This window comes from Typopeltis vanoorti, chromosome 4 (assembly GCF_054136105.1).
Source record: "Typopeltis vanoorti isolate ZY-2024b chromosome 4, IOZ_Tvanoo_1.0, whole genome shotgun sequence".
In the NCBI taxonomy this organism is placed as follows: Eukaryota; Metazoa; Arthropoda; class Arachnida; order Uropygi; family Thelyphonidae; genus Typopeltis; species Typopeltis vanoorti.
Window position 1 is genome coordinate 49720869 of NC_143552.1, and position 13547 is coordinate 49734415.

The following is a 13547-nucleotide window of genomic DNA, read 5'->3' on the forward strand; positions in this document are numbered from 1 at the left end:
CCTGATTTGCCATTTCCTCACCGGTATGGCTTTTCATTTCCAGAAAGGTTAAAAAGCGTTCAATAGGCTGTCCATCTTTTAATTACCTAAGTACAACACTCAACTGGTCAATATGTGACAGATCTGGTGTTGAATCAACTGACAAACTAAAATAACCAGAAGATTTTACTTCATCGACAATAAGCATGTGGACCTTCTGAGCCATCAGTTGAATGAGTTCCTCACAGGTGGCTTTGGACAGATAAGAAGGATTTCCTTTGCCACAATTTCCATATTTTGCAATGATCCAAATCTTTCTTCTGTTCCTCGAAAAGCCAAGCCATGTTCAGCTAACATACGAATAATAGCTATGACACGCCTCAGGACATGTTCCCAGTAATCACACTCTTCCTGAATTTGTTTTTCCAACTGTTGTCCCAACCCTACACCTTGTCTGCGAGTTAAGTATGTTAGCATAGAGTCTTGGTGAGTAGTGCTTTTTTCATGTTGATCAATTACGATAGTATTTCGCCAGTCACTGAACCCTTCTCTTGTAACAAAATGTGAGAAATTTTTAGGAGCAAACAGTTTACAAACAAAACAATAAACTGATCCCGTTGATGGTGAATACAATAACCACTCTCCCTTGTATTCCTCACCATTGGCTTTTGTCCCACCAAAAAGTTTCTGCGAACAGTATCTTACTGGTTTGCCACTACTGAAATGTCGGCAAGACTTATCAAATAGCCCATTGTGGTGTCGACAGTCACTGGGTCCACAAGCAGTCCAATAAGCCACGTCATTAGCAGAGAAATCAAGCCACAACCCTGGGTCTTTTGCTATATTTACTTCATCTTTTGCAGACTGAATCATTTCACCACCATCACCATGGTCCACTACACTTTCATTTTCAGCAATTATTTCAACCTCAGAATGTTTTGTAAAGCAACTTGCATCAACATTTGCAGTAGAGATATCAAGAGAATTTACCGACAAAGTGAAGTCAGTAGTGAGACATGTGCTAGATGAACCTGCTTGTGACACCTAGATTCCATCATCATCATATTTTGATTTTGAAGTGATCAAAGTGGTATTTGTGTTCACTTCTGATGACGGAGATTGGCTCTGATCAGGAATTGGTATATAATGTTGTGGAACTTGTGTGAAGAAATCAGTCAGCTTTGCAGTCTTGGAATCTAATTCCAAAGTCTCCTCTTGTTTCTTTTTTGATAGTTTTCGCTTTTGTGCACCACTTAACTGAACACGTTTCATCTTGGTTCTTGGGATCTGTTAAATTCAGAAATAAAAAGATTATTTTGTTGAATATTAGGTGGCAATCAACACAGTTACACATATCACAGGCAAAATCATATGAACAATTTAATTTTCGGCTTACAGCTGAATCTTGTGCTTTCGTGCTTTAATTAACTCTTATTTTACCGGAGTCTCACTTCTGCAACAGCTAGGCCTTTTACCGGAGGCACGTTTCTGAGACAACCACATGATTTGTTTTATATTTGCTTCTGGAGCCTTTTATAAGACATAGTTTATTAAAACAAGACCTAAAACAGACAGGAAAATAAAAAAATAAAATGGTTACGTTAATTATAAAAAAATTAACTCATTTGATGCAATGGTAGTGCCAGAAAGCATCGTGAGCCATAATACGGTGTAAACGAAACATCATGCACGTGGTTAGCGTTTTATTAGGCCTTCTACATGTCATTATTTATTGAAACAAAGTAGGTAACAGTAAGAAAAGATAAAAACTAATTAAAAGTTAATTTAAATTAAATTCGTCATCTAACTAAAGCAGAAATTCCTTGGTGTGTCCCCCCCCTTTCCATGATGCCCTAAGCACTTGCTTATTTTGCATAATGGTTAATCTCACAACATGCCACACAACCGTCTACACTACTTTATTCACCATTTACACACTATGTAATCCATCATCATACAACCACCATACGCTAGTATATCGAATATCATGACCGGTCCATCAACCATTGGATTCTAGGATATGAAGCTGCACCTCATGCTGTATCCTTTTTCTATTCTTATAGAAATGGATTTAGCACAGGGTTTCCCAAACTGTGTTTCATGGAACACTGGTGTTCCGCAGAGAGCGAATTAGTGTTCCGTGAAAAATTATCAAAATTAATATATGAGCCTGGAATGGTTTTAAATGCTGTGACAAGTTCAAACATGTTTGAAAATCAGGAGTCCTCACTCTGCGTGTGGATTGTGCTATTAAGGCCAGCATGCAAAATGGCCTTGACTCGGCTGCTCGCAGTTGTCGACACCTCTGAGTGCAAGTGAAGTACGGAGGTATCTATTCTAGGAAACATGCGGTCACAAGCAAGGTCAGTGTGCTGTGCTGTCGCATTTTTGCAATTCGATACAGCCTGCTTCGGCGATAATGTGTGCTTTGCTTTGAATAATTGAATATGAGACCGATGATATTCAACTCTATGTTGTGTTGAAATTTTAGGATTTTTGAAGTGTTCTGTCATAGGAAAAGTTTGGGAAACACTGTTATAGCAGATACATTATCCCATCTGTGACAGCAGAAGTGCTGTTCTGGAGATATTTCTTCTGATATGAATTTGGACCTTTGTAGTGTTTGGAAGAATGGGTGGCAGTGGATATATTAACACCATGTCACCCTGAAGATGCTGTTGCAGCATGTTTTGAAGAAGAAGAAGAATATATATATGGACTGGTGATCAGGGCTGGCGGAAGCGGGCATGCGGGTGCCGCTGCCAGGGAACAGTTCATAAGTTAATTTTTAAGAAACAAAATTTTTATCATAAAAACAAAAAAATTCTTAGAATGATCAATATTAAAATAAATGAGGCCGTATACACCGAATAAAAATTGAAAAAAAAAAAAATGTATATTCCCGCTTCTTTGATCAGCCTGCTGTTTACAATTTTGCAGCTAGAGCAGGCTAAATGCTTGCCTGCAGAATCTTGTGTCTACTGCAGTCTATCTAAAGTGAAACGGTGAACAGTTTTAATGTGCAGAAACGAATTTTCATACAAAACGTTTGTTGCTAGTTAACCAGTCATATGGTACGCATCTCAGTAGGCTACTGACAGTAGCACAGTGCGGACTATTATTTCGTCTCTGTGTCGTGTTGTGTAATAATTTCTTGTGGGTAAAAAATAGAAATGGAATAAAAAATTTAAAAAAAAAAGTTATCGGATGCACAAAATTATGAGCGTCATGCTGCGAAAGAAGCAGATATTAAGAAACAAACTGGGGCTCTTAATAAATTTGTTAAAATATTAAAATATTCCAATGCAGATTGTAACCAACTCAATACATCAGAAATCAGAGTTCAAGAACTGTGCACATCATCTAGTTTGCATGAAGGTACTATTGCAACTATTGAACAAGATAATTGAACATGATTTAAGTGAAAAATTGTTAGGATTTAGTCAACTACAACAAGATTTAGTTGTAGTTACCACAAAACTAACACATTGTTAGTCTCTGTGAATTTAGAAGATCCAGGTGAACAGGGAAATATTGATGAAAAATTACGAGTTGTTTCAAAATAAAAAGATCATATATCCCAGAGATACATATGGTTGTAAATTTGGCGACACGTATTATAATACAAAAATGGAAAACGGGAGCTTGTGCTAAGAACATGGCTCAGAAGCTCTACATAAAATAGTGGGAGATATGGGGAGAACCAGAGGTCATCTCTGGAAACTGTATAAAGAGAGTGTGAGTAGGGGAGTAAGAGGCAGGTTTTTTTCGTGCAGAGTTGTGAATGATTGGAATGCCTTGTCTGAGAGTGTAGTGTTTGCAAGTAGTTTGAGTGTGTTCAAGACATATGATGAGCTGTGTCTGTGTGTGTGATAAAAGGACTTCCCAGATGAGTCTTTGACTCCATGAGGTCTTAGGGTAATAATAACATTGAGTTAATGGCTCATTTATTCTGAAACTTTCAATTCTGTTTTTTGCTTTTGTTGCAAACTTGTCGCACCTACTGAATCACCCACTGAGTCTTGTAGAAGGTTATAACGATTGGAGAAATGCAAGTACAACTTTACATAGACATGAGACTAGTTTAACTCACATGAAAAATTTCTTAAAATGGAAGGAACTTGATAAAAATTAAAAAAAACAAAACTACTATTGATTTCCAGACTCAAAGCATGTATGAAATGGAAAAGAAACATTGGACGAGTGTTTTAAAATGCTTGATTGAAATTATAAAATTCCTTGGTAGCCGAAATTTAGCTTTTCGCAGATCATCTGAAAAATTATGTGAAAAAAATAATAACCAATTTTTTAAAATTAGTCGAACTGTTTGGGAAGTTTGATCCTGTTATGGAAAATCGTGTTGAAAGGGCCCTACAACGAAACAATACAGTACACTATTTGAGTAAAGACAGACAAATTGAAATATTGGAAACTTTAAGTAATGCAATCAGGGATACAATTTTATTATCAATTAGAAAATCTAAATATTATTCCATAATTTTAGACTGCACACTTGATGCAAGTAAAACAGAACAAATGACCATTATTATTCGCTTTGTTTCCTGTGACAATGGAATTGTCAAGATCAGGGAAAACGTTTTAGGTTTTGCAGATATATCAGATTCCACAGGACGTGGTTTATGTGCAACAATAATGGAATAACTGGAAAAATGGAACATTCCCATTAAGGACATGCGAGGTCAAGGGTATGACAATGGGGCAAATATGGGCTCCAAAATTTGCTTTTGAACAAAAATCCTCTAGCTTTTTACGTGCCATGTGCTGCTCATACTCTAAATTTAATCATTAACGATGCAGCCAAAGTGAATGCAGATACAATTAGTTTCTTTGCAATTATTCAAGAAATATACAATTCTTTTCATTCTCTTACAAACATTGGGCAATCCTTTTAAAGTTCGTAAAACAAATTAACATTGAAACAGCCATCAGAAACGCAATGGGAAAGTAAAATTAATGCAATCCGCCCTCTACGATATCAGTTAGGAGAAATTTATGATGCACTTTTTGAAATTTTAAATGATGAAAATTTTAATAAAGAAACTCAGCATGAAGCATAAACATTATGTGCTAAAATAAAGGACTACAAATTTATTTGCTCTCTTATAACTTGGTATGATTTACTTAACAGAATAAACCCTGCGAGTAAAATGCTTCAAAACAAAAATATGAACATTACACTTGCTTTAGAATCTATCGAAAACTTAAAAATATTCTTACAAGAGTATTGATCAGATACAATTTTTTGAAAGAAGTTCTAAAAACGGCAAAATAACTGAGTGAAGAGGTGGATGGAGAACAAGAATTTAAAACTGGTACGGAAGTTCGATGACGAAAGAAGACACAACAATTTGACTACAAGCATCATGACGAAATGCCACAATCGCCAGAAGATAAATTTAGAGTGAATGTGTTTTATACACTTCTAGACATTGCAATGGGTTCGTTAATAGAACGTTTTGAACAACTAAAAGATATGATAATTTCAATTTCTTTTATAGATTACTACAAATTAATAACGAAGATTTACGAAAAATTTGTGACGATTTAGAGATTCTCTTGAAGGACTGCGACAATAAAGACGTAAATGCAATAGAACTATATGACAAGTTATGTGCTTTCCGGGATATTTTTCGGAAGGATAATTTAAATATTCAAAACTCTTTCGATATTCTTAATTTTATTGTGTTCAGTAATTTATCTTTCCCTAACTTTTCAATTGCTTTAAGAATACTATTAACCTTAACTGTTAGTGTAGCGAGTTCGTTTTCCAAGTTGAAATTGATTAAAACCTACTTAAGAACAAGTATGTATGTCACAGAAAAGGCTTGTTAGGCTATTGAAAATGATATATGTGTGGAATTAGACGTTAAGACCATTATTTCTAATTTTGTGAATGTGAAATCAAAAACCTTAAAATTTTAATAAAAAAAATTTCAAGTATATTTATGTAATTTAATTTATTTTCTGTTATTCTGTAAAGATGTCGTTTTTTGAATAATTATATTCAATGTTCTAATTATTTCTGAATTCTTTTTTTATTTTCTCATCTATCTTGAGTTTCTTTTATTTTCCTAAAAGATAGTTCCACTTATAAAAATTATTACAAGTTACTAAGAATTTAGTAACTTGTAAAATGCAAGAATTTTTTAAACTTTAGTTCAAATAAGTTAACTTTAATTAAAATTCATTTTAATTTTGTTAGCGATTCGGGTTGGTGAGAAGGCTGTAATCCCTGTATCATTATATTCAACGATTAAAGTGAAGTGGCTTTATCAAAATTTGCTTTAACGTTTGAGAATTTTTTGAATATACGGGTTTTTAACGATTATCCTGCCTAGTCAACACTCCCAGTTTGTTACATGTAGCGAACCAACGTGTGGCTGTTCTGTCAAAATTTATTTAAGAAATTTTAAATAATTAAAATTTTTATTATTGTAAAAGAACCACACAGTCCCGGATCATTACAGGGGCGCTTAGATAGAAATTGCATGCAGGCGTCAAAGACCCTAGCGCAGGCTCTGCTGGTGATCATGCCAGAAGAAAATTTTTTTTCAAAAAAAAAAAAAGATGGAAAGTATGATTAGTGCTAAAGGCAGACCTACAAACTATTGAGATGCCTGTTATTTAGGTTTATCTGAAATATAATGCTGTTCAGTATGGAACGTGTTTATTGAAAAATAATTTTACCATATTGAATAGCCTAGCCTTTTTTTTCCCATTGAATTCTTCTTTAACACATCACTGATTTGGATGTTTTTTTTTCTCTGAATGAAGTGTAATATTGCTAACATAATTTATTTTGTACATATGTAATATGCAATTTTACATCTTTCAAAGAAGCAGAAAATTAAACTGTTTTCATTGTTTAACTTAGAATTAATAACATAATCACTGTTCTTTAGTTGGTTTGCTGATAAAAGATTAATTGTATTATTTTATATTTTTTACTTGTAATAAAACTTAAATTTCCTTTATTTTTTTTTTTTTTTTTTTACATAGTATCCAAGAAGTGGTCCTGTTAGTGTAAGTATTTATCAACTGTTTTACATGAAAAACATTGTTACTCAACTGCCATATAATTTTTAAGATATTGAAATTTTGTTAACTATTTAACTCTGCATTTTTTTCCCTGATCCCTTTCTGCTGATACCACGTGATTATCTTCTAAACTATCATTACCTCCTGAGACATACTTCAACAAGGTATATAGAATATTTTTTTTTTTAATAATGAAGCCTGTGGTGAGATCATAATTAAAAGAAACGCACATTAACCACAGTGAAAATTATTTAATGTAAATATTTCATCCTAAGTATCTTAGGACATCATCAGTACAGTAGTTTAAACAATAATAGGAATAACATACAATTAGGGCATATGATTACAGTAGAATCTCATTAAACGTGCGTAACGTGTTACAGAATTAAAAAAAAACTAATAATTATTTTACACAATTTTGTATGACAATTTCCCATACTTTAGGAATAGTAAGAACATCGTTGCAGTTTAAATTTGGTCTGCGTAGTAGGGCTTCAGAACTTTCTTTATATAAACGTTCATGTTTATATAAAGATCTATGTAAAAGTTTAGACTTTTCCCAATGGATCCTATGGCTTGGATTTTCAATTCCGTGTTGAGAGAGGCCTGATTTTTGCAGTTTAAAAAGACGAATGTGGTCTTGATGTTCCGAGATGTGTTTCTGAACAGACATGCATTATTAAATTTCTGGCATTATTAAATCACTAGTTTCCAGCGCGCACAAATTCTGCTCCTCTGAAGAATCTCTAAACCAAGAATTAGAAGTACTCCAAAATACAGCCATCCTAAATGGATATAATCCTAAAACAACTCAAAAAATCATCAGTCACTTTCCCACACATCAAACAGACAAGAAGAAGTCCATAGGATTCCCATACCTTACGCCAAAGGCATCTCCGAACGTCTTTCTAAAATTATGAAGAAATACAATTTTGCCATTACTTACAAACCTATCAACCAAATTTACAACTTGTTACCTTCTCCTAAGGATGAACTCTCACCTTTGATGTTGCCTGGCGTTTATGAGATTCCATGCTCATGCAGATTGTCTTACTTTGGACAGACAGGTAGGTCTGTTCAGAAACGCATCTCGGAACATCAAGACAACATTCGTCTTTTTATACCGCAAAAATCGGACCTCTCTCAACACGGAATTGAAAATCCAGGCCATAGGATCCATTGGGAAAAGTCTAAACTTTTGCATAGATCTTTATACAAACATGCACGTTTATATAAAGAAAGTTCTGAAGCCCTACTACGCAAACCAAATTTAAACTGCAACGATGTTCTTACTATTCCCAAAGTATGGGAAATTGTCATACAAAATTGTGTAAAATAATTATTATTAGTTTTTTTTTTTTTTTTTTTTTTTAACTTCTGTAACACGTTACACACGTTTAATGAGATTCTATTGTAATCATGCGCCCTAACTGTATGTTATTATGTATGTTATTGTATACTAACTGTATGTTATTGTTTAAACTACTGTACTGATGATGTCCTAAGATACTTAGGATGAAATATTTACATTAAATAATTTTCACTGTGGTTAATACGTGTGTTTCTTTTAATTATACAGAATATGAGACCGATGAAGACAAAATTTCATTATTAACTTGTCATCAGCAATTTTCCTTGATATTCTTATTTTATTTGTTAATCTTTAATTCAATTTGCTCATACTCTTCTATTCTGTGGAGTAGTACTGACTTTTTATATTAATCCCACTCACAATAGGAGGTCACAAAACCTATATCACAACAGTGCATGTGTGAACACTCATGTCCACACATGGTGGTACAACAAGATATATGACTTGGTCTTCCTTTTGATTCTTTTTCCTGTCACTTTTTTTTTCTTTCAAAATACCTGTTTTGATAATCACATTCTGTTTGTGCTATGAAAAGGCTCAAAGAAATTGAGTATGTCCTCTTTGTGGGTGTTCTCCTCCTTACACACAAAAAGACAGACTAGCTAGAAAACATTTATAATTAATAGATAAAATATACTACATAGTATTATGTGTTTGCACACTTTAGCATGATGCGGCTTGGTATTTCCAAGGCATTTGATAGGTCTTGTAGAGCATTACAGACCTCCAGAGTTTCATTCTGTGGTCCTCACTTGTGCATTTTATAATTAGTATTCGTAACAAATGTAATGAAAGAAAATTTAAAGAAAGAGTATCGGTGATCTGTTTATGCTTGCAAGTCTCATACAAGGTTTGCCGATGAGAGCGCTTTGCCCTTGCTTCTCTTTTCAGACACCTTACTGCACAAAGACCTCAAGAATGTCAGTGGCATACTGTACTCTTTAAGCCAATTGCTTTGTTGCTATTTGTATATATGTTTGTTGCTGCAAAAGAAAAAAGATAATCTAGTTAATGTAGATTCCTTTAACTTGCCCACCCATCCCCTGAAAAAAAAAAATAGTCCCTTTATTCATATACTTCTACAATACTTGGTTTCTCAAATAAGAAATTTTTCTTTGAATAATATCAACCTTTCACTTTTGGATTCATAAATAAACATGCCTAGTAGCAGAGCTGCTAGGGCATTCAAAAGTTGAGCCTTTTCCTGCTCCAGATACCATTTCTCAATCTGATACCAAGCTTATCTTTAAACATTTATAGTTTAAATTATTATCAGACAGTATTTAATTTTACTTAGGACTAATAATAATGAAAAACAAACTGTTTGTGTGTGCGTGTGCACACAAATAGTTTGTTTTTCACACACACACACACACACAAATTCATGTTTGTCTTTATAGGAGTATACCATGAACACACTTGTTTGTTGAAAATATCTTTAATGGAATTTGACGAGAAAAATACATTTTTACGTTTCACTCAATTATCTGAGCATATCAGGATAAAGCACTAAAAACAACTGTAAAAATTATTGAAGCACCTAAAAGGCTTCATTTTAGTGAACTAAATTAATTAAAATAGGGGATATTATAAATCCATCCTTATTTCATAATGATTGTCTAGAAACTTTCTAAATTTGACCAGAGAGCTTATGAGAATATAATCATTGGCATTGGAGTTGCCTTGACTTGCACTACTTAAGACATGAGCTCTGCCAAGGAGCCCATATATTTTTTCTCATACATGGGTTGTACTCTCATAAGCTCTCTAGTCTGATTTCAAAACTTTTCAAGTTTTTACACATTTGGCTATGAAATAAGGATGAATTTATAACTCCTATTTCTATTAATTTACATTCCTGAAATGAAACCTTTTTTAGGCTTTATTCAGTTACAATCATGCACATGCCATTCACTTATGAAAAATAGAACTCTCTGGCATAGGATTGCTACAGTATTTAACAGAAACTCTTAAGGTTTCTGCCTGGTCTCTGATAAGAACCAACATTCAAAACAACTGTCAGGCCAGTGAAACCTGAAAACACTGATAAAAGACATATATAGACTCCTATGTATAGCTTGTGTTTTAAGTAGTGCAATACATGTTTCCATGTAATTTAAATTGTCATTGGAAAGGTAATTAACTTTTATTTTTTGATAGAAACTGCCCATTTTTATGTTGTTCAGCATATCAGCATATAAATTATTGAATTTTTAGTTAATTGATCCTTACAGTATAAAAATGTAAGAGAAGTTTTATTGGCATGATGCTATTAATTTAATTCCAAATTTCATGAACTAATGAACTTGCTACATAACTGCATAGATGGTTTTCTTTTCAGTACTAGATACTTCATATCTTGTGACATGGGCAAAGCTCATTCTTTCATATATATATATATATATATATATATATATATATATATGTTTCCAAGAATGCTTGTGTTCTGTGAAGTTTAAAAAAAATTATCTGTGTCTTCTGAGATATGCAAGTTGCAAGATTTTCCTTCATCTCAAATTTTCTTGGCCATGTAGTTTTTCTTCATCTTTTTCATTAAGACTATATTTTTGAAGGAAATATCATGAGGATGAAAATTTGAATGAGTTGAGTAAGATACTAGAAATGAAAATCTATAATAGGATATAAAACATCTGAAGAAATTGTATTGATAAGCATTTTATCATGGTAGAAGCAGTTATAACTTATGAACTAAAAGTTCACCTTCTAAATAGAGAACAGCAATCTCTCCTTTCTAGATATATTAGTAAAGAGGTAGATAGCATCATATTACTGGATATAGACAAAATCCTACTCATGCTGGCCAATATTGTCTTGCCAGCTCACTCAGCTGTACCCCCACAGCAGAATTTCAACATCATTATCACTGCTAACAATAGCTGTCCATATCCTAGGAGGGAACATTGATAAAAAGAAGAAAGATTTTAACTTTCTTAACAACCAACTAATCCTTAACTTAAAATCCAGGAAGAATTGCTTGCAAATTGTTATATACAAAAACCTGCACATGCCATCACACATATCAGATATAAAGACTAATAATAAGTAATAATCCATGATACTTACAGGTCCTTAAGGCCCATGACATGCCACATATCATTACTTATAAAGAAATTATTAACATATTTAGTAAATAAATTCACACATCCTATTGAAATGTATTATTGCGAGACTATGCAAAAAGTCTGCAGAAGCTACCTTTATTAACATACATTGAACAAGTATTTTGATCAGCCTATTGCAAAAAGATCACTGAAAGGGATGTGAGGCGGCAACCTTGGCCAGAGTTCTCCACACACACTTGCAGAATGCTACACTATCAGCAAATATGTTGGATAGAATTCTTTTCATTTATGTTAATATTGCTAATGCTTTTTGATGGTGTGTCAAAATTTATAAATAGTTTTTCATTCTATTTATGTAATTTATTATGTGTTTAGTATAATCATAAGTTTTGATTACTATAATCATTGTCGTCATCAAATTCTTGATATGGTTTCCTTAAAGGGTGTACATGATACTATGATAGATAGTAACACTATATCCCTTAAGTGTGCATGATTTAGTTTACATTATATTTAGTTTACATCGTGAGCAAGAGGTGTTTGGGGAGTTGAGTAAACTAGATGTAAATAAGGCTGTGGGACTTGATAATATATCACCGCATATTCTGAAGGAATGTGCCAGAGAGTTGACACCTGCCTTGACATATTTTTTTAATACGAGTCTTGCACTTGGTCAAGTCCCTAAAGAGTGGAAGGAGGGCAAGATTGTGCCACTTCATAAAGGAGGTGATCGAACTCAAGCATCAAACTATAGGCCTATCTGTGTGTCAGGTGTGGTTAAGTTGTTGGAGAAGCTTGTGAGAACTAGGATCCAGAGTTGGGTTGACAACAATGGTATAATCTTTGATGGACAGCATGGATTTGCTAAAGGGAGGTCATGTTTTATTAATCTACTTACTTATTACAATAAAGTGACTGCTTCCTTGGACAGAGGAGAAGAATACACAGTAATATACTTGGATTTCACAAAAGCTTTTGATAGAGTACCTCATGATAAGTTGACAGTCAAACTAGAGCAGATGGGGTTGGATATTAGATTAGTGCATTGGATTGGAGACTGGCTATCTGATAGGTATCAACAAGTTGTGTATGGGGGTGCAATATCCAGGAAAAGGAAAGTCACTAGTGGAGTGCCTCAGGGGTCTGTTTTAGGGCCATTACTGTTTAATTTGTATATTAATGATATTGGTGAAGATTTGGATGGAGATATTCAGTTGTTTGCAGATGATGCAAAGTTGGGACGAACCATAAAGAGTAGTGAAGATGTTGTGGCCTTGCAAGAAGACTTGAATAAATTGAGTGATTGGGCAAGCAAATGGGGATGTGAGTTCAATGTTGCAAAATGTAAGGTTTTAAAATTTGGAAAACAAAGATGGGATGCAGAATTTATGCTTGGTGAGAATATATTGTTGGAAGTAGAGGAAATAAGAGATCTGGGGGTGATAGTGGATAAGGATCTAAAATTTAGGGGACACATTGCCAAAATTGTGAAGACAACACAAAGACTTCTGGGAATGATGCGGAGGACACTGACGTGTAGAAGTAGGGAGATTCTTGTTCCATTGTATAAGGCTTTGATTAGGCCACACATGGACTATTCTGCCCAGATTTGGTCACCTGGTTTTCAGAAGGATGAAGAGATGTTGGAAAGGGTCCAAAGGCAACTGACTAAGGTAGTTTCTGACCTCTGGAATGTCGAGTATGAGGAAAGATTGAAAAGATGTAATTTGCAGAGTCTAGTGGAGAGAGGGGAGATATTGATAGAGACCTACAAGTTGGTAAGGGGTTGTTATAGGATCAATGGTGGAGAAGTTCTACAGAGAATAGTGGGAGATCAGGGGAGAACCAGAGGTCATCCCTGGAAACTGTATAAATAAGGTGTGAGTAGGGGAGTGAGAGGCAGATTTTTTTCGTGCAGAGTTGTGAGTGATTGGAATGCCTTGCCTGAGAGTGTGGTGTCTGCAAGGAGTTTGAATGTGTTTAAGACACAGTATGATGAGATGTGTGTGAGATAAAAGGACCTCCTAGATGAGTCTTTGACTCAATGAGGTCTT

General features: G+C 34.0%; 1 protein-coding gene across 3 annotated transcripts in view; it reads left to right on the forward strand.

The window, feature by feature from the left end:
• Positions 1-13547, forward strand: part of alpha-Cat (catenin alpha) — a 610048-nt gene that overhangs the window by 549488 nt on the left and 47013 nt on the right. For all 3 annotated transcript variants that reach the window (XM_090391790.1, XM_090391792.1, XM_090391791.1), the window contains exon 20: positions 7000-7023. In XM_090391790.1, the coding sequence (XP_090247916.1) occupies positions 7000-7023 (24 nt within the window). The remainder of the gene's footprint in view (positions 1-6999; positions 7024-13547) is intronic.